This window comes from Xiphophorus maculatus, chromosome 16 (assembly GCF_002775205.1).
Source record: "Xiphophorus maculatus strain JP 163 A chromosome 16, X_maculatus-5.0-male, whole genome shotgun sequence".
Lineage (NCBI taxonomy): Eukaryota > Metazoa > Chordata > Actinopteri > Cyprinodontiformes > Poeciliidae > Xiphophorus > Xiphophorus maculatus.
This window is the reverse complement of record NC_036458.1, coordinates 4,260,914-4,282,185: the sequence shown is the minus strand read 5'-3', so window position 1 is coordinate 4,282,185 and position 21,272 is coordinate 4,260,914. Positions and strand designations below refer to the sequence as shown.

The 21,272-nt window shown below is 36.5% G+C and overlaps 2 protein-coding genes across 4 annotated transcripts; both read right to left on the bottom strand.

Annotated features, from left to right (window-relative positions):
* Positions 1-2,680: 2,680 nt before the first annotated feature.
* LOC106700201 (claudin-4-like) lies at positions 2,681-6,313 on the bottom strand. The gene is made up of 3 exons (XM_023349399.1): positions 6,229-6,313; positions 4,312-4,426; positions 2,681-3,892 (listed from the first exon to the last, which is right to left on the bottom strand). Exons 2-3 carry the CDS (start codon positions 4,423-4,425, stop codon positions 3,446-3,448), a joined length of 561 nt encoding a protein of 186 aa, XP_023205167.1. The 5' UTR covers position 4,426; positions 6,229-6,313; the 3' UTR covers positions 2,681-3,445.
* Positions 6,314-7,529: 1,216 nt separating this feature from the next.
* Positions 7,530-19,770, bottom strand: LOC102236971 (claudin-4-like). 3 transcript variants are annotated; one of them, XM_023348538.1, is made up of 3 exons: positions 19,590-19,770; positions 9,167-9,281; positions 7,530-8,746 (listed from the first exon to the last, which is right to left on the bottom strand). In XM_023348538.1, the coding sequence occupies exons 2-3, from the start codon at positions 9,278-9,280 to the stop codon at positions 8,297-8,299; spliced, it is 564 nt and encodes a 187-aa protein (XP_023204306.1). In that variant the 5' UTR covers position 9,281; positions 19,590-19,770; the 3' UTR covers positions 7,530-8,296. The 3 variants fall into 3 exon arrangements, with proteins under 3 accessions (XP_023204306.1, XP_023204307.1, XP_023204308.1); XM_023348539.1 differs by lacking the exon at positions 19,590-19,770 and adding an exon at positions 11,310-11,345; XM_023348540.1 differs by lacking the exon at positions 9,167-9,281 and having other exon boundaries at positions 19,590-19,769.
* Between the last annotated feature and the right edge of the window lie 1,502 nt (positions 19,771-21,272).

Below are 21,272 nucleotides of genomic sequence, written 5' to 3'. Positions count from 1 at the left end.
GTTGTTTCTTCATAAAGGAAGTTCTGCTTTATTTCTGGCATATCTGTGGTTTTGTTCCGCGTCAATTAAGAGTTTGCGGTCATCTAAGCCATGAGTAACAGGATGTAACTTGGGCAACTTTAGCAAATGTTTAGTGGAAAGTTTCGATCTTGTCTGCAGTAAAAACAACAAAGAATATCTCAAACTCAGCTACATACCTTTCAGCTGGTTTTGAATGTGGATAAAAGGAAAGCAATTGTTTTCAGAGACCCCTCTATTGCTTCCCACTGCTCTCGGTGCACAAATGGAGTTTGTCAGTAATTATGAATGTAAATAACCACTGCTTTCAGTGTAACGGCTCCTACAGCAAGGAAGCAGCTCCAGTCTGAACTAAAGATGTCGAATCTTTTTTCTCTGAAACTTTTTCCAGCGGTTCTTAAAAACAGGCAACGTGATTCTATTAATCAAGGTCGTTACTTTGAAACGGTTTTTAAATTTGTTTTAAACTTGTGCTTATGTTTTTGGGGTTTTTTTAATATTGTGTTTATTAGGTATTTTTGAACATTTATACCAAAAGAGAAAAGGAAAGAACAATAACAGGACAAAACGTATACAGCAATGATACAGGAAACAAAACCGGAGGCATGTACATAAATTACAGCAATCGTATGAGAAACATAAACTTAAACATATACATCATTCGGATTCACATTACTGGTTTTTTAATTTTGAAGTATTCAAGAATATGTTTCCATCTTTTTTTAAAAGCATAGAATTTCCCATTCATACAGTATCTAACCCCATCACAACCAACCCATTTAAGCGTTATGTGTGTCCGATAGCAGAGCTAATTTCTCGACATACTGCTTGTGCTTATGTTTTTATTAGTTTTACTTTGGTGTAACCAGGTTGTTGTGTGTTGCAGGTTTCTGCCCAGGTCTCTCTTGAAAATTAGATCTGGATCTGACTGGGTTTTTACCTGGTTAAATAAAAGAAATAAAAGCATTGAGAGCCTCAAAAGTAAAATATGAATAATGAGAGTTTGAGGGATTTTTTCACTTAAAACTGGGCTCTGCAGATATTCAGACATTTTACAAAGTGAACATCATCATAAACAGAAATAGTACAAATGGAAATGTTTTTCAAAAGCAGGATTTATGTTTATGGGGGTTAGATTGCTGTGCCATAGCACCGCAATTATACAGTTATCTAAAAAAAGAACTGATAAATAGTTCTTATCAGAACAGCACCATAAAATGTTGATAAAACTTTTAAGTTCACATTGCCCACACCTGGTTCATAGCAGCATTTACTATTAAAAACTAACTACATCCACACTAATCAGATTTTTAGAATTTAATTCATTAAAAATATTCTAACTTTGTTTTAACTCAAATCTTCTGTGGTTTTAAATACAGTACAGACCAAACGTTTGGACACACCTTTCTAATTCAATGCGTTTTCTTTATTTTCATGACTATTTATAAGGCAAGAAATCCCACTTATTAACCTGACAGGGCAGGTTGACCTATGAAGTGAAAACCATTTCAGGTGACTACCTCTTGAAGCTCATCAAGAAAATGCAGAGTGTGTGAAAAGCAGTAATCACAGCAAAAGGTTGCTACTTTGAAGAAACTAGAATATAAGGGGTATTTTCAGTTCTTTTACACTTTTTTGTTTAGTGCATATTTCCACATGTGTTATTCATAGTTTTGATGCCTTCAGTGTGAATCTACAATGTCAATAGTCATGAAAATAAAGGAAACTCATTGAATTAAAAGGTGTGTCCAAACTTTTGGTCTGTACTGTATGTTTTATTCATTTTTTTCAAACGCATGAGGATTTGACAAAGCGTTGATAATTTCTAGTAGCCAGTGAACTAAATAAGAAATAAAACAACTCAGTAAATGTTTTATCAATACAAGGCAATGCAAAATCACAAGCACATCTAGTTGGCAGTTTTATGAACAGGAACATAGAAATCATGAAAAGAATGAAAGAAACATAAAATGGATGAAATAATGAAACAAAGTTATTATCTGGGTTCCGGTTGAACTTCTGAAGATGGTGATGAAAAAAAACCTGATTCTTCATAAAACAAAGAAAGTTATGGACAACCCTGACCGTCCTCTTCATGAAACTCTCAGGGAAACAGAGTGTCTTCAGCCAGAGGCTTTTTCAGATTCACTGTAATACAGACTGCTGCAGGACATATTTCCTTCCAACAATATTTCCTTCAGCATCGACAATAACTTTGAGGAATCTGAATTTATATGAGTTACAGCAACATTTAATTTCCCTTTTGGATCAATTAAGGATTTTTGAATGTTAATTCATATTATGCAACTGCATCAGAAGATCGAAGTGAAATCTGTTCGTATGTATATGTGTTATGTTCTTTTATTTAGTATTTATTAAGAACGTACATCTTCCCCAAACACGCCGATGAAACACCAAAAAGGCAAAAGGTGAACAAAACAAATCAGAATGAAGATGAAGATCCAACTCCTAAAGAATTACAAAACACTTTCATCTCGGCCTGTTTACTAGGAAAATAAACGACGGAGCCGAACAAAATAATGTGTTAATGTGCAACATTAACACATTATGTTAATGTTAATCTAACATTAACTAATGCTAATGTTAAATCTGAAGATCTTAAATTTTAACAAAGGGAAGAAAAACTCATAAACAGACGTAGTTATGAAAAATTTGCAAAAACTTTTCTTTTTATTTTCTATTTGCAAATGAAAAAGTCAGAAGCAAAAGATGAAATATAAGACAAGATAAAGTCAGACTGTAACACATTATTTGAAGGGTTTGCATCATTTTCTAATACAATATTCTTTTGCATATGAGATGAAGAATCAAACAGTTGAAGTAAAGTTTTCTGTAAGTTGATTAAATTTTTGATACATCGTATTTATTTTTCCAATCACATCTGAATTTGACCAAAGATAATGATCAGTTGTGATTATTGTACAAAAACAGAAATAGTAACAGTAAATGTTTTATCAATAGAAAATAAAGCAGAAAACTGAGAAACAGCATGAAATTGTTCGCTGAAGCAAATCTGGTTAGTAATTATGTTGACAGCTTTTTAAACTGGAATTAAGAAAGCATGAAAAAACAAAATGGTTTTAATAAGCAAACAGAAAATGCATCAAAAGGTCACTGAAATGAAATAATTCTGCATACAGACATTTATGAATTTAATTTTTCTGCTTGGGATCTTTGTGAAGTCGAGTTTTAAGTGACATTTAAGATAAATTCCAGGAATTCTGCCAAAATAAAATTAAAAGTCAAAGGATTTACAGTGTACATGCTTTTCAGCACCAAATGTTAAAAATATAGAAATGATAATTTCACGTCGTCTTCCCAGTTTTTACCAGTTCAACTCCTTTGTCTACCCGTCTGTTGGACAGCAGTGCCTTCCATAAAAACTCTAAATTAAATTTTTTTTAGCTTAAGCTCTGATGATTCCTCCAGAGCTGCTGGATCCGCGTCTGATTAAGTAGCAGAGCACACCTCCAATCAGCATCAACATCAAACCAGCTAGATAGCCGATATAGATGCTCGCTCCCAGTTTCTGCTCCACCATATACAGTGCTGTATTTCTAATAATATTTGCCTGCCAGCTGACCGGGATGATCACCAGCAGGCCGGTCAGCATCAGGCCCAATCCGGCAGCCAGGATCATTTTGGTCTTGGTATCTTGGTTCTGAACACATGGGGTGAAGTCAGAACCATAGAACAGGAGGAGGAGGCTGAAAATACCGAGGATGCAGCTGATGACGATCAAAGCCCTGAAGGCTTGATGTAGAGAGGACATCAAGGAGCTCTCAAACGTTTCGCACACCTGCAGTCCAGTTCTCTGCTTCTCACATATCTTCCACAGACCTACATGAGCTTCCTATCCATCCAAAGACAGAGAAACAGTTATTTACATTCACTTTATTAAACATGTTCTTTGATATTAAAACAAATAGAAAAAATAAATTAATTTCTTTTTACTGAATGTCAAAATATGTGTTAATTTTATTGAGAATCTTTTTAAACTCTCATCCAAACCAGAAGTTTATATAAATTAATATCATTGAGTCTTTAAACAGTTTAGGAAAGCCCAGATGATGATGTCAGGAATCTGTAAGTTTCTGATGAGGCATAAAACTGCAAAGTCAGTATTATGTTTCATATGTTATTATAAAGACGTACTGATTAAATTATACAATAACACGTAAAATAGTAGTTGATAAAAAAAACATAAAAGCTAACTAATCATAATTATCATGCTAATGTCAACCATAAAATGCCTTTTGATTATATGATTACCCTATCATCATGATGTGCCACAACCCATTCAGGGAGGGCGCAGCAGGTAATGACCAGAATCAGCCCGATGGCGCCGAGAACCACAAATACCGTCTGAACTGTTTTTGATGCCATTCTGTAAAAAAGGACAAATTAAAAAACTGGATTAAATCGTTTTCTGCAATATATTCTTGGATTTTCCTCTTGGCATCCTGTTATGCAGGATTGGGTCACTGGCAGCGACTTTCATAGACAGACACTAGAGGGCACTAGAGCACCTGCAAACTCAAAACCACAACATGTTCAACATTCAGCAGCCTACATAAAAAACAACAAACCCAGAATCTGCAAGTCCACACTTCATAGATGCAAATTCAGTGGCGGATTGTCACTTCCAAACTTCCAACTGTATTATTGGGCAGCACACATCCACAAAACTTCATTTTGGTTTAGATCTATGGACCTCCCATGGTGCAAGGTAGAGGCACAGTCGTTTCCCTCATCCTCTCTAAATGCTCTTCTCACTTCAACCCCTCTGACTTCACAAATAATCTACTAGTTTGCTCTGTATTAAAAATTTAGGAGACACTTCAAATTTAAGAATATGTCTCAGTAAATGTTCCTCATTTATACATGTACTTCTTAAGAATATGTGTCAGGCAGTAAACAGGCCTATGTGAGGCTACTCAAATGTAACTTTTATCTTTCCGCAGTTAAAGTGAAAAACAGCCTCTAACATCCAGAATTAGGCCTCCCATCATTGTGAATGCTTCCTTTCAGTCTTTATCTTGCTGTTGAATCAACACTGATCTTCCCACTGCTTCATGCTTTCTCCAAAATAGTAAATGTTGGTTTAAGTACATTTGAAACTCATAGATTATTTTTCTGTAGCACTTGCTAGTGTGATACATTTCAGTAATAGTTAAAAGTTCCTCCTCTGTAAATTGCTATGTGTTTCCTTGGTCCTAATGACATATTCTTAAGAAATAAATTTACAGATGAGGAACTTTTACTGAAATGTATCACACTAGCAAGTGTTATAGAAAAAAAACTATGAGTTTAAAATTTCGAAATGGATGAAGGAAATCACAAACTCATAGTCAGCACTGACTAATCGTGCTGCCATAAATAACGCAGTAAAACGGTTAAACTGTAGGTTTTCTATGTGTTTACTCTTACGCAGGGACGCACAAACGGCTTGGTGAGCAAAACTTTAGGTTATTACAAGAATCTAAATCTAAACATCTCTAGGAAAGGTGACAAACTATATATTATTCTTGATACTGATTATCACTTATTGTTTTTCATACTTTAATTGCATTCGTCCTAAACCTCATAGAGGTTGGAAGGAGTTTATGAAAGCAAAGTGTCACAAAGATGGGACTAACAGATCTCAGAGGAATGTTTATTTTAGGGGGGGCACATCCGGTAACTGGAAATTAAAAGCAATTAATGATTAGGGTCATAAATCAGTCCACCGATTAAATTTTGTCATAAGGGTACCTATATATATCTCTCTCTCATGAGGGTCAAAATGTCTGTTTGCATTCCTGCATCCAGTAACAAAGTAAAGAACCTCCGTGTTATTTTTTACCAGGATTTGTTATTTAAATCTCATATTAAACAGGTTTCTTTGATTTCCTTCTTTCACCTCTGGGTTATTGCTAAAATCAAAGATAGTTTGTCCAGGAGTGACTATGTAGAAAACATAGTTAATGCATTTGTTACTTCAAAAAAACTTATTTTTAGAGGAATGAAAACATGGAACTCATTTCCTTCATCTGTTTTAAATTAAGCAAATCTCTGAGCTTTTAAACAAGAACTGCTTAATTATTTCATTATATAGTTTTACAAATTACAATTACATTTCCAACAAAGGCGAGCCTGTTTGGTAAGAGAGAGCAATAAAAATAAATAAAAAGGCAAATAATTTCTTACCTTTCTCACGTTCTGCAGGTTCTTCTGTTGAGACTTTAAGCAAAGTGGAGACCATGTGAAATGGTTCTGTACACGTGGTTGTTGCTTCATAACGGAAGTTCTGCTTCGTTTTATGCTTTTTTGCACATCTGTGGTTTTGTTTTGTGTTAATGAAGAGTTTGTGGTCATCTAAACTAAAAGTAACAGGATGTAACTTTTGATTTTGTCTACAATTTAAAGAAAAACATTGAGTGTCTCAAACTCATCTAGATACTCTGGAGCTGGTTTTGAACATAAGACGAAAGCGACGGTTTTCTCTCAAACTACCAGAGATCCCTCTGTTGCTTCCCACTGCTCTCTGTGCACAAATGGAGTTTGACAGTAATTATAAATATCTTGGTTTTATTTTAGATAAAGAGCTTTCTTTTAAAAGATTTAGAAGATTTTTTACAAACACCAATGAAGATTGGGTTTTATTATTGTAATGGATCCTGTTTGTCTCTCAAAGACAGAAAGAAATTGGTATCAGAAACTTCTGGATCATGGAGATGTTTTGTATCCGAATGCCTTCAGTCCTTGAATACTGAGTATCATTGAGCTTTAAGGTTTGTAATAGGCAGCAGAAGTTTTACACGTTGTGAGTTGAACTCAAAAGCTGAATGGGAAACAATCACTTGATGATTTATGAAAATCTACTCTGCTTGGCTCCAACCTACTTGAAGTCCTTCCTATATAAGATTTGTTACTTCCCTTTCTTTACACTATAATAACATTTTTTTTTTTGCATGTTCTGCCTTTTTGAACAGAAAAAGGGAAGCAAGTTTTCAGTGTAACGGTTCCTACATGGAAGCAGCTCCAGTCTGAACTAAAGATGTCGAATCTTTTTTCTTTGAAACTTTTTCCAGCCGTTCTTAAAAACAGGCAACATGATTCTATTAATCAAGGTTGTTACTTTGAAACGGATTTTAAATTTGTTTTAGACTTGTGCTTATGTTTTTATTAGGTTTACTTTGGTGTAACCAGGTTGTTGTGTGTTGCAGGTTTCTGCCCAGGTCTCTCTTGAAAATTAGATCTGGATCTGACTGGGTTTTTACCTGGTTAAATAAAGGAAACAAAAGCTTTGAGAGCCTCAAAAGTAAAATATGAATAATGAGAGTTTTAGGGATTTTTTCACTTAAAAACTGGGCTCTGCTGTAATGTTGCACATACTAATTAGTTAATGCTAATTTAATGCTAATTTAACATTAACTGGTGTTAATGTTAAATTAATCTGAAGATCTTAAAATTTAACAAAGGGAAGAAAAACTCATAAACAGACGTAGTTATGAAAAATTTGCAAAAACTTTTCTTTTTATTTTCTATTTGCAAATGAAAAAGTCAGAAGCAAAAGATGAAATATAAGACAAGATAAAGTCAGACTGTAACACATTATTTGAAGGGTTTGCATCATTTTCTAATACAATATTCTTTTGCATATGAGATGAAGAATCAAACAGTTGAAGTAAAGTTTTCTGTAAGTTGATTAAATTTTTGATACATCGTATTTATTTTTCCAATCACATCTGAATTTGACCAAAGATAATGATCAGTTGTGATTATTGTACAAAAACAGAAATAGTAACAGTAAATGTTTTATTAATAGAAAATAAAGCAGAAAACTGAGAAACAGCATGATATTGTTTGCTGAAGCAAATCTGGTTAGTAATTATGTTGACAGCTTTTTAAACTGGAATTAAGAAAGCATGAAAAAACAAAAATGGTTTTAATATGCAAACAGAAAATGCATCAAAAGGTCACTGAAATGAAATAATTCTGCATACAGACATTTATGAATTTTAAAATGTTCCTGATAATTTTTGTGAAGTCAAATTTTAAGTGACATTTTAAGATAAATTCTAGGAATTCTGCCAAAATAAAATTAAAAGTCAAAGGATTTACAGTGTACATGCTTTTCAGCACCAAATGTTAAAAATATAGAAATGATAATTTCACGTCGTCTTCCCAGTTTTTACCAGTTCAACTCCTTTGTCTACCCGTCTGTTGGACAGCAGTCCCTTCCATCAAGCCTCCAAATTTAGTTTTTTTTAGCTTAAGCTCTGATGATTCCTCCAGAGCTGCTGGATCCGCGTCTGATTAAGTAGCAGAGCACACCTCCAATCAGCATCAACATCAAACCAGCTAGATAGCCGATATAGATGCTCGCTCCCAGTTTCACTCCCACCACCATATACACTGCTGCATTTCTAATAATATTTGCCTGCCAGCTGAGCGGGATGATCACCAGCAGGCCGGTCAGCATCAGGCCCACTGCGGCAGCCAGGATCATTTTGGTCTTGGTATCTTGGTTCTGAACACATGGGGTGAAGTCAGAACCATAGAACAGGAGGAGGAGGCTGAGAATACCGAGGATGCAGCTGATGACGATCAAAGCCCTGAAGGCTTGATGTTCAGAGGATTTAAGGGAGTCAATAGACGGTCCGCACACCTGCTGTCCAGTTCTGTGCTTCGCACATATCTTCCACAGACCGTGATGAGCTTCCTATCCATCCAAAGACAGAGAAACAGTTATTTACATTCATTTATTAAACATGTTCTTTGAGATTAAAACAAATAGAAAAAATAAATTAATTTCTTTTTACTGAATGTCAAAATATGTGTTAATTTTTTTGAGAATCTTGTTAAACTCCCATATAAATTAATATAAATTATATTAATTAATATCATTGAGTCTTTAAACAGTTTAGGAAAGCCCAGATGATGATGTCAGGAATCTGTAAGTTTCTGATGAGGCATAAAACTGAAAAGTCAGTATTATGTTTCATATATTATTATAAAGACGTACTGATTAAATTATACAATAACACGTAAAATAGTAGTTGATAAAAAAAACATAAAAGCTAACTAATCATAATTATCATGCTAATGTCAACCATAAAATGCCTTTTGATTATATGATTACCATATCACCCTGATGTGCCACAACCCATTCAGGGAGGGCGCAGCAGGTAATGACCAGAATCAACCCGATGGCGCCGAGAACCACAAATACCGTCTGAACTGTTTTTGATGCCATTCTGTAAAAAAGGACAAATTAAAAAACTGGATTAAATTGTTTTCTGCAATATATTCTTGGATTTTCCTCTTGACATCCTTGTATGCAGGAGTGGGTCACTGGCAGCGACTTTCATAGACAGACACTAGAGGGCGCTAGAGCACCTGCAAACTCAAAACCACAACATGTTCAACATTCAGCAGCCTACATAAAAAACAACAAACCCAGAATCTGCAAGTCCACACTTCATAGATGCAAATTCAGTGGCGGATTGTCACTTCCAAACTTCCAACTGTATTATTGGGCAGCACACATCCACAAAACTTCATTTTGGTTTAGATCTATGGACCTCCCATGGTGCAAGGTAGAGGCACAGTCATTTCCCTCATCCTCTCTAAATGCTCTTCTCACTTCAACCCGTCTGACTTCACAAATAATCTACTAGTTTGCTCTGTATTAAAAATTTAGGAGACACTTCAAATTTAAATCAGCATCTACAGTAGCTGCTTTTTTGAAGAGTTTCAGCCTGAATACGAGGTTCGATCTTTAAACAGTTTAGTTTACAGATCAGGTAAAAATTACAGAACCCACCCTCATCTATGGTCATGAGCTTTGGGTCATGACCAAAAGAATGAGATCGCAGATACAAGTGGCCGAAATGGGTTTTCTCCGTAGGGTGTCTGGGCTCTCCCTTAGAGACAAGGTGAGAAGCTCAGTCATCCGGGAGGGACTCAGAGTAGAGCCGCTGCTCCTTCACATCGAGAGGAGCCAGTTGAGGCTCGGGCATCTGGTCAGGATGCCTCCTGGCACGTCCCACCGGGAGGAGGCCCCGGGGACGACCCAGGACACGCTGGAGGGACTATGTCTCTCGGCTGGCTTGGGAACGCCTTGGGATTCCCCCGTAGGAGCTAGAAGAAGTGGCCGGGGAGAGGGAAGTCTGGGCCTCCCTTCTGAAGCTGCTACCCCCGCGACCCGACCCAGATAAGCGGAAGAAAATGGATGGATGGATGTCAAAGGTACTTTCATCAAACCGTCTCCCCATGTTGCCATATTTGGGCTCCCAGTTGACTACAAACAGTTCATCTCCAATCAACTATGTTTTAGCATTTACTTCCTTATGGGCTTTTTCCGCGTTCGCGGGCTCCGTCGTTTCCGGTCTGTTGAAAATGGCATTTTACACTCGGTGCTTGCAGGGCTTGGCCAAGGTAACATTTAATGATTTACATGATCCGAAGCCCCAACAAGTAAGCTGGAGAAAAGTTTTAAGATGTACGCCTCGTTATACATTCACAGATACAAAGGTGAGTTTTACTTTATGACCAGTTACGTCAGTAACGCGTTACTGACGTCGGACCACTTTTTTCAGTAACGAGTAATCTAACCATTGCTATTCCATATCCAGTAGTCAGACTACAGTTACTTATCAAAATCATTTTGGGTTACTGTGTTTTACTAATTTTTTTTTGGAATTTAATTTTATTTCCTCTACGCTTCTTATCGAGTGATCGCCGTTTTTATGTGACAGTATCAGCAGCGACCGAAATGTAAACAATGGAGGGAAGAGTGAGAAGCGCATTTTGTTGGTTGAAAAACAGGAACTACTTTGAGTTTCTATTGCCAAGTCTGAGTATTATAATTAGCTGTGGGCTTTTTTTTTAAGTCGCTAGCAAATTTATTGAGTCGCGGGTTGCGCTTTTTCTGCTCGTTTTTGAACGTGAAGTTGCTCATTTGCTGTACTTAGCTTCCCGTTAGCTAAGTACAGCATAATGGCAGAACTGATACAACTTCTACACCTTGAAGCCTGACTGCTACAGTCTTACGTTAGCTAAACAGATCAATATGCAATGTGTCTGTATCTGACATACACTAAAGGTTTTATTTTAGCAGAAAAGGCTTTGGACTAAACTGTTACTCTGTTAGCCACGTTAGCACCAAGTACAGCTAGTCAATCAACCATCGCTGTGTTCAGGGAAGCGCTGATTAATAATTGAGAAATAAATATCAAGCCTGGAAACTTGATATCGTAACGGACTGAATGTTATGTTTTTACCGTAATCTTTGCTCGTCTTGCGGGGCGCAGGCGGTTGCCACGGTAACAGGTGTGTTTAAACTACAAAGAGACAGAGAAAGTAAAAAGGTAGGAGTGGTTTTGAGTTGATCACCTGTTCGGGTTATTTTACCTTTGTTTACCTTTGCTGTGGCGCATTACAGCCGCTGTAGTTTCTAAACGTTGGACTAATTACCTCGTTCGTTTATGAGCTTACGTCATTCACAACAAACATCAAATAGAACAAATATATTTCATATAATTTTAACAAACAAATGGCTTCTACCGTGGTAATTATGTGAAATAAAATTAATTATATCCCAACTTCAGAAGATTTGCCTTTACCTTTACAGAGCTCTTTGGTTCCTCCTATCAGCCTGTAGCTTCTCATATTGAGGTCATCAAACTCGCTCTTTTAAATACCAGATCTCTCTGTGCTAAAGCTCTATTAATTAATGATTTCATCACTGAGCATAATATTGATGTTATGTTTCTGACAGAAACATGGTTGAATGATAATAATGAATCGATCGTACTAATTGAATCTGCGCCTCCTAACTACAATTTCTTCAATGAGAATAGAAAACACAAAAAAGGAGGAGGCGTGGCTTCAATATTTAAGAATACCATAAATTGTAGTAAAATCTCTTTGGGTCACTTCACCTCTTTTGAGTATCTTGGAATTGAGGTTAAAGGCCGCAAACGAACTTTGACTGTAACTCTATGCAAAACTCCAACTTTTGTGGAAAATTTCTTTACTGACTTGAATGAACTTCTATCTCTTATATGTATTGATTATGATTGTTTAATAATTGTCGGTGATTTCAACATTCATGTTGACAACCCCCAAGACAGAGGGGCAAAAAAGCTCACTAATATTTTAGAGACTTTTGGTCTAACACAACATGTCAAACAGGCAACACACACTCAAGGACACACACTGGACCTGGTTATCAGTAAGGGTGTGAATATTTCCAATCTCTCTGTAACTGATGTCGCCCTGTCGGATCACTTCGCTGTTGTTTTTGAAAGTTCTTTATCTTTTAACCCACTTGGACAAACAGCAACCATCACAAAACGTTCTCTCACTGAAAACACAGCAGAAACTTTTAATCAAATCTACTCTTCTTCCTCACCCTTAAGCTGTAATGATGTAGATAAGTTGATAAATGATTTTCAGTCTAAAGTCTCAGATATTATTGACTCCATTGCCCTAGTTAAAATGAAGGTTGTGTCTGGTAAAAAGAAATCTCCATGGAGGAATGCACAAACAGTTAGATCTGCAAGACAACTCTGCCGTAGGGCAGAACGAAAATGGCGTAAAACTCAACTCCACGTTCATTGTGACATCTATAAAGAAAGACTACGTAACTATCATTTAACACTAAAACATGCAAGAGAGGCTTTCTTTGCAGATGTCATAAACAAAAACATTAACAATGCTCGAGCTTTATTTGCAACAGTTGACAGAATCACAAACCCTCCTGTGACGTTACCGCCTGAATTCCAATGTATTGCCGCCTGCAACCAGTTTTCCAGCTTCTTTTCAGAGAAAATTCAAAAAATCAGAGGATTAATCTTTACATCCACTATAAAGCCAGTACCAATGCTGTGCCCAAATAAAACAAATACAGGAAAAATGACCCAATTTCAACTACTTAATTTTAAAACCTTAGAGGAAATTATAAGTCAACTAAGCTCCAGTTCCTGCTGCCTGGATGTCCTAGATCTATAACTCTAGAACATTTCTTTAAGAAAGTCCTGCCTGTTATTGCTGCTGATCTGATCCAAATAGTAAACTCTTCGCTCTCATCAGGCGTTTTCCCCCAGGCTTTGAAAACAGCAGTAATCAAACCACTTATAAAAAAGAACAATCTGGACAAATCACTAATGCAGAATTACAGGCTGACCTCTGACCTCCAACCTCCCATTCATCAGCAAAGTTATTGAAAAAGCTGTGTGTAAACAATTAACTAGCTTCCTAACTATAACCAACCTCTTTGACTCCTTCCAGTCTGGTTTTCGTGCTCACCACAGCACAGAGACCGCCCTCATAAAAGTGTTCAATGACATCCATATAAATACGGACTGTGGCAGAACCACAGTGCTGGTTCTGTTGGACCTCAGTGCAGCTTTTGACACTGTTGACCATGACATATTACTGAGTCGACTGGAGAGTTGGGTCGGACTCTCCGGTCCAGTGCTTAACTGGTTTAAATCCTACATAAAGAACAGGGATTTCTTTGTTTCAATTGAAAACTTTTCATCAAAGAGGTCAAAGGTCACATGTGGGGTACCCCAAGGTTCAATCCTAGGGCCCCTTTTATTCAATATTTATATGCTCCCACTAGCTCAGGTTATAACAGGAAATAATATTAGCTACCATAACTATGCAGATGACACACAGCTCTACATTACGATGTCACCAGGTGACTCAGCGTCCATCCAATCACTGAACAGATGCTTAGAACAGATAAATGTGTGGATGTGCCAAAACTTTCTCCAGTTGAACAGAAACAAACTGAAGTTATTAGTTTTGGTCCTAAAGAGGAACGATCTAGAGTCAATGCACAGCTTCAGTTATTACAACTAAAAACCAGCGATCAGGCCCGAAACCTGGGAGTAGTGATGGACTCTGACCTGAACCTCCAGAGCCACATAAAGACAGTCACAAAGTCGGCCTTCTATCACCTGAAGAACATTTCCAGGATTAAAGGACTAATGTCTCAGCCAGATCTAGAGAAACTCATCCATGCATTCATCTTCAGTCGTATTGATTATTGCAACAGCGTCTTCACAGGTCTGTCCAACAAATCAATCAAACAGCTGCAGCTGATCCAGAATGCTGCTGTTCGCGTTCTCACTAAAACCAGGAAGATAGAGCACATAACACCAGTTTTAAAGTCCCTACACTGGCTCCCTGTAGCTCAAAGAATAGACTTTAAAATACTGTTGTTAGTTTATAAATCACTGAACGGCTTAGCACCACAATACATTAAAGATCTGTTGTTGTTGTATGAACCTTCCAGACCTCTCAGGTCTTCCGGTTCTGGTCTGCTCTGCATCCCCAGAACCAGAACCAAACGAGGAGAAGCAGCTTTCAGCATCTATGCACCACAAATTTGGAACAAACTTCCAGAAAACTGTAAAACAGCTGAAACACTGACTTCTTTTAAATCTCAACTAAAAACCCACCTGTTTAGACTTGTATTTGAAATGTAATCAATTACAAATTTATGGATGGAACTTGACTTAATGCTTTGTTTTGATTATTGATTCTATATTGCATTGTGTTTCTGTGTTTGTAATGATGCAAAGCACTTTGAAATGTCTTGCTGCTGAAATGTGCTATACAAATAAAATTTGATTGATTGATTGATTGATCAAACCAAATGTCAGATCTACCATAACTGACTGAAACCTGCTGGCCTCAGGTTTGCAACCAGCTTGTGACTGAGAAACCAGTAACCTCCTCCCAGATGATGACATGAACTTGTTAGTTCCTCTGCCCATTGTAGTAGCTGATATATTGTGAAAATCCGATAGAAATTATGCACTAATCGAGTCATGTTTACATAGAAACAACGCTCCGCGAGGCTTTATTTGTGAGACTTGCGGTCACGTGGGTCAGTTGTGGGCGGAGCTTGGTAAGGTCCATTGTGGACCACACATAAACATGCACAAATTACTAACGTTTTTACAGAAGAGGATTAGGGCCACGAAAAAAAAAAGAATTGTGAGATTAAAGTCAGAATTATTTTTTCGGTGGCCCTAATCCTCTTCTGTACGTTTTTTATTTTGTACTGCAACCATTAAAAAAATCTCCCCTTCAGTTCAACCTTATAAGTGGAGACACATTGTTGACATTACCATTATAAAATAGCTTACAATTAAGTATTGGCAAAGATCAATGTAATTTTCACAGCCTTGTTGTTAGCAGCTGCTGAAAGTAACTAAAAAAGTTACTTTTAATGTATCTCAGTTACTTTCCAAATCAAGTAGTCAGTAATCTAACTGAGTTACTTTTTCAAGGAGTAATCAGTAATCCGATTAAAGTTACTTTTTCAAAGTAACTATGCCATCACTGTTTATGACTCACATTAGCTTTAGCTTATGCTAGTAGACAATATTCTCTGACCTTTTTTTTGTAAAAATGTACTATTTAAGTATCTAAACATTTTAATCCATTCTAACGGACAATGTTTTTACCTTATTTTGCATTTATTTTCAAGTATATTATATGTGTTTAGTGTCAACCAGAGACCAAGTAACGGGGATTTTACAGTTCAGGCTTTTTGCTTCTGAAGCCTGACAAAGCACAACAAGCCCATAGCTTAACAGTAGAGCAGCTCTGGTGTCAGAGTTCTAGTTCAGCTGACTGTTCAGATTCAAAGTTGTTGCTTTTAGAAACATATGGCCGTGTTCCTTAAGGGCTCCGTGTTATTTTGTTTTATTACTTTTGCATGCTTGTTGTGAAGAGCTCAGATAGGACGGTGTTTACAGCAGTGTGTACAGGCGGATCAGTTGCTCGGCTGTCTGGCTCTGGTCTGCTCTCTCGTTCCCGTACACTCGCTCTTTCAGGCTGAATACAGAATTTCAGGCTGAATACAGAAGTGATTCCATGGAAATAACACAGGAACGGCTCCTTCATTTACCATCCGTCTCCCCATGGTAATTTTAGGCTGAAGAAGTTGATCCGGAGTGAAGTGAAGGCTGCAAACTTTGCTGTTCGGCGTTAGCTTTAAGTGGTAGCGACGAATGTCTTAATTCAGGATCGTTTGGGAATCCATGAAAACTTAAAAGCCCATTATATTAGGAAGACAGCAATGTTCATAGTATTGCTTTATATGCGTCTGAAATACAACTTCATCTTTTCTAGCTGTCATGTTAACTCAAAGCGGAAACAAGAAAGCCGCATTTCGCTCTTTTTACTTGGTGTGTACATATTTTGTCCTGTTCACTTATGAAAAAAATGTATATACTCATAGGAGGTGAATTGTAAGCCTTTTTCCATCCATACACTCACTATCTCTTTTGTCTCTTTTCCTTTTTGTCGATGTCCCGGAGAAGCTGCACTATGTGGCATACTGTGACATTAGCAGTTAGAGTTCTTGTTGTCATGGCCCCTTTCCTCCTGATAAAAATATTAATTAAAAAAACAACTAAACTTAGGTTTACATTTTATATGTACTTAAATTTACCTGCAAGAACAACTTCAAATTTTCTGTATCAAGTTTACACAACGAGCCACACGATGAGTCTTTCGCTGTTTTCCATCTGCACAAAAACTAAAGTCAAAGATAACATTCATGACGTCAATAAAAATCCCTCTCGCTCTCCATTGCTGAGTGTTGCTGCAAACATCAGAGGAGAGTTGACCACAAGCTGCAGCGCTCATGTCTCACCCACCACAAAGAGGAACAGAGCGTATAACTGAAAGCCTCACTATGGGGTAAAATCGAACCGCATGTGAACCAGTTAGAGCGCGACGTGGGAGAGAAAAGAGACTTTAGATTCTGGAGATGTGATGACAGCTGCTTGATTTTTTTGTGGCATGAGGCTCAAAATGTCTGTTTGCATTCCTGCATCCGGTAACAAAGTAAAGAACCTCTGTGGTATTTTTTTTTTTACCGGGATTTGTTATTTAAATCTCATATTAAACAGGTTTCTTTGATTTCCTTCGTTCAGCTCTGGATTATTGCTAAAATTAAAGATAGTTTGTCCAGGAGTGACGTACAAAACATAGTGTTATTAATTCTTCAAGTAATTCAATGTCTCACATCTTGGCTTTTATTTTGAAGGAGGTTTGTTTCGTTTATTTTCTTCTTCTTGACATTCGTCAGGTGATCAGTTTCTGTTTACTGTTGAGATTGGTGTGAGTAGTGATATTAGTCATGTGACATGAATAGATGGATGCTAATTATCACGACAGACAGACTCGTTTAGCTGCTGGTATATTTCTATAGTTTGTTAATGTCTGTTTTATTCTTAATGTGGTTGATTTTTATTAAAACTATCTAGCATTCAACCGTTAGTTTTTGAGCTTTGACCAGTTAGAGCTAGATTGATTCCGAGTTTTGCATCATTTAACAGCCCTTATCACAGAGGGAATTCATGCTGATGTTTTTTTACTTGCTTGTGAATTGTTATATTTACATTTTGCAATAGTAATTTTGAACCTTTATTTATTATTTCTGTATTTTCAGAAACTGCTTCAATTTATTTGCACCATTGACATAATTCTTCATAGTAATTCTAAATAGTAAACCTATTTAAACACCTGATGACCAGCGTGCTTTCTGACCGAAGCCCTGTAATGGTCAGTTAACAAAATCCAGCAACAGGATCAAATTCCTCAACACATAGTCCATACATTTGTTACTTCAAAAAAACTTATTTTTAGAAGAATGAAAACATGGAACTCACTTTCTTCATCTGTTCTAAATTTAACAAATCTCTGAGCTTTTAAACAAGAACTGCTTAATAATTTTATTATATAGTTTTACAAATTTAAATGTCACGGTCTTCTAGGTTCCAAAACAAAACGTTTCCAACAAAGGCGCTTGGTAGGAGGCCCGCCGTTTACCACGCATTTCCGACTTGATTGTTTTAAAAAATATATGTGCTTTAATTCTTGTAAAAACATCGACAAAATAATTACTAAAAAAATCTTACAACTTAAATGAAAATGAAAGCTATGGTAACTTAATCTGATGTTTCAAGTTCAAAAGGTGGTAAAAAAAAAAAAAAATCATTTTACAAAAACCTCCCGTCATCACACAACAGTAAACCTCCAAAAAACACCCAGCGTGTTCTTAATTACTCAAATTATTTACCAAAGTGATCTAAACAATTCCAAATATAAAAATTAATTACAGATTTTGGTTCTAAACCAACTTAAATATGTTCTAACTGAATGAGTGCTAAAATAAAACTAAATTGGTAGAAATTACAATTCACAAAATTTCGCATAAATGGCCACAACAGTACATTTATGAATTAATACGCTATGTTTCTAATAAAGCTTAATTATACAGATTTGTTTTTATTATGTTCTTTTACAATAATGTACTGATCAGTTCATGCTCCATTAACTGAATACTGAAAGTCTTTCTGCTGAAATATAAGGTTTTTTTAAGGTTTTTCCATGTATGTTAGTATCTCGTTTGTGAAATATTTGAGGTTTTATGTATTTTTCTTTAGGATAGAAATGCACCACAAACTTGTGTGCAAAAGCAAAACAGGCCAAACATGAACTTTCCATCCCTGCTAAGATATTATCAGAAACTTAATGTAAGAAGGAAAGAAATAAAAAATAGATCCAAACTATTTGGACTATTGGGGTTATTTTCCCAGGATAATAAAGTCATCTGACAGTTTTGAAATTTTAAATTGACCTTTGTGTCTGTACACAAGGTCATTTTGTAGGTATTTGCTTATTGCAAAGTAACGCAAAATAATTTTTTCCCATGTCCCATAGGAGGCTCCGTATAATTATTTCATAAAATGAAATAATTGTATAATTGTTCTTAGACAATAATGCTATTAGGCTGATGATTTACAAATAAATAAATATTTATATACAAGTATAAATATGTTTCTAATATTATGTGTAACTATTTTTGTAATGAATGTGTTTTTAATGATGTGAAGAAGAGTAGTCAAATGAATAAATCTCCTATTTTAGCTTCTCTTCATTGGCTTCCTGTTAAATTAACACATAAAGCTTTTAATAATCAGTTTTATTAAAGGTTTTCCTGAGGTATCTCTGTTAGGCTGCTGGAAGACAAACTGAACGCTTCAATATCCACTCGGTGAAGTTATTTGAACTTTTATCTTTGTTTCTTTATTTTTAACTCTTTGTTGAAGCTGCAACCTGTTGAGCTGCGATTCCTTTCATGAGGTTGGCTCCAGCTGAGATAATGCTGCCATTAACTAAACGTTCTCGCTCTCCTGCGACTAACCTTTTACCTTTCTGTAACATTGAAAAAAAAATTTTTGTTTTTGTTTTGTAAATTCCTTAGAGATAACATATTGTGAATTGGCGCAATAGAAATAAACTGAACTGAAAATAATTTCTTTTGTCTCCTTCCGTACAATGCATCCTAAGAGCACATTAAAATGTATAAGTGATAAGAAAAGCCTAATTTGGTTCTCAAAAGATTCATTTTGTGCACATTATGATGGATTTCTAATAAGATTAGAATCCAACAATTGTTCTATTTTAGCTAAATCAGTTTTTCTTAGCAATAAAAATAAATAAAAAGGCAAATAATTTCTTACCTTTCTCACGTTCTGCAGGTTCTTCTGTTGAGACTTTAAGCAAAGTGGAGACCACATGAAATGGTTCTGTACACGTGGTTGTTGCTTCATAACGGAAGTTCTGCTTCGTTTTATGCTTTTTTGCACATCTTTGGTTTTGTTTTATGTTAATGAAGATTTTGTGGTCATCTAAACTAAAAGTAACAGGATGTAACTTTTGATTTTGTCTACAATTAAAAGAAAAACACTGAGTGTCTCAAACTCATCTAGATACTCTGGAGCTGGTTTTGAACATAAGACGAAAGCGATGGTTTTTTCTCAAACTACCAGAGATCCCTCTGTTGCTTCCCACTGCTCTCTGTGCACAAATGGAGTTTGACAGTAATTATAAATATCTTGGTTTTATTTTAGATAAAGAGCTTTCTTTTAAAAAGCACATAGAACATTTTTGGCCATCAACATCAACGTGATTCTATTAATCAAGGTCATTACTTTAAAACTGTTTTTAAATTTGTTTTAAACTTGTGCTTACACTCACTGGCCGCTTGATTAGGTACGGTACACTTTGCTAGTACCGGGTTGGACCCCCTTTTGCCTTCAGAACTGTCTTAATCCTTCGTGGCAGATTCAACAAGGTACTGAAGACATTCCTCAGAGTCTGGTCCATATTAACATGGCAGCATTATGCAGTTGCTGCAGATTTGGCACAGATCCATGATGTGAATTTCTGGTTCCACCCCATGTCTACATGCCTAAATGCATCGAGTTGCTGCCATCTGATTGCCTAATTTGATATTTGTGTTAATCAGCAGTTGGACAGGTGTGTCTAATAAAGTGATTGGTGAATGTATGTTTTAATTTTTTTTACTTTTGTGTAATCAGGTTGTTGTGTGTTGCAGGTTTCTGCCCAGGTCCCTTTTGAAAATGAGATCTGGTTAAATAAAGAAAATAAAAAACATTGAGAGCCTCAAAAGCTGGATATGAATAATCAGAGTTCTAGGAATTTTTTCACTTAAAAACTGAAAACTGAGGGCGTGCCATGGTGGCGGAGGGGTTAGCGCGACCCACATTCAGGCAAAACGTAGCCTCGACGCACCTGTCGCGGGTTCGACTTCCGGACCCGACGACGTTTACCGCAGGTCCTTCCCCCTTTCCTGTCAGCCTACTTTGAAAAAGGGACACTAGAGCCCACAAAAAGACCCCTTGCGGGGGCGATTAAAAAAAACTGAAAACTGGGCTCTGCAGATGTTGAGACATTTTACAAAGTGAACAACATCATAAACAGATTTTTTTTTTTCCTCTGCTCCCTCCCTGCCAATGCCTGCCCTGCTTGCTCTATTTTTCTATATCTTTGCACAAATTATGGATCTGGTCAACCTGTCTCTCAATGCAATTGATCAAATTTTCTTGACGAGAAGACGGGGCACAGGAGAGCCCTCTTGTCCTGCAGGGAGGGACACACCCGGCGGGATTCACCCTGGATTTATTCATGATAACAGGATTTCTGCTGTTTGGAGCTTGCGGATACCTGGATTATGGACAAATTTGGACTTGGCTGAATTAGCAAACACTCAGACTGTTGGTGTGGACAGAGACGCAAGTTGGATGTGAGTCTTGCTGAGACTCGCTGCCCAGCTGAGGACTCAAAAACTCACTAACGGGATGGAATCAATCTTGGAGAAATTGCTGGCTTTGGTTCAGTGG

What these genes read in the sequence shown, in the direction of transcription:
- LOC106700201 (XM_023349399.1), bottom strand. Translation starts at nt 4,425, where the DNA reads ATGGCATCAAAAACAGTTCAGACGGTATTTGTGGTTCTCGGCGCCATC. An exon ending in TGGCACATCATGATGATAGG is followed by an intron (nt 3,893 to 4,311) that starts GTAATCATATAA and finishes TTGGATGGATAG; the next exon opens with GAAGCTCATGTAGGTCTGTG.
- LOC102236971 (XM_023348538.1), bottom strand. Translation starts at nt 9,280, where the DNA reads ATGGCATCAAAAACAGTTCAGACGGTATTTGTGGTTCTCGGCGCCATC. An exon ending in TGGCACATCAGGGTGATATG is followed by an intron (nt 8,747 to 9,166) that starts GTAATCATATAA and finishes TTGGATGGATAG; the next exon opens with GAAGCTCATCACGGTCTGTG.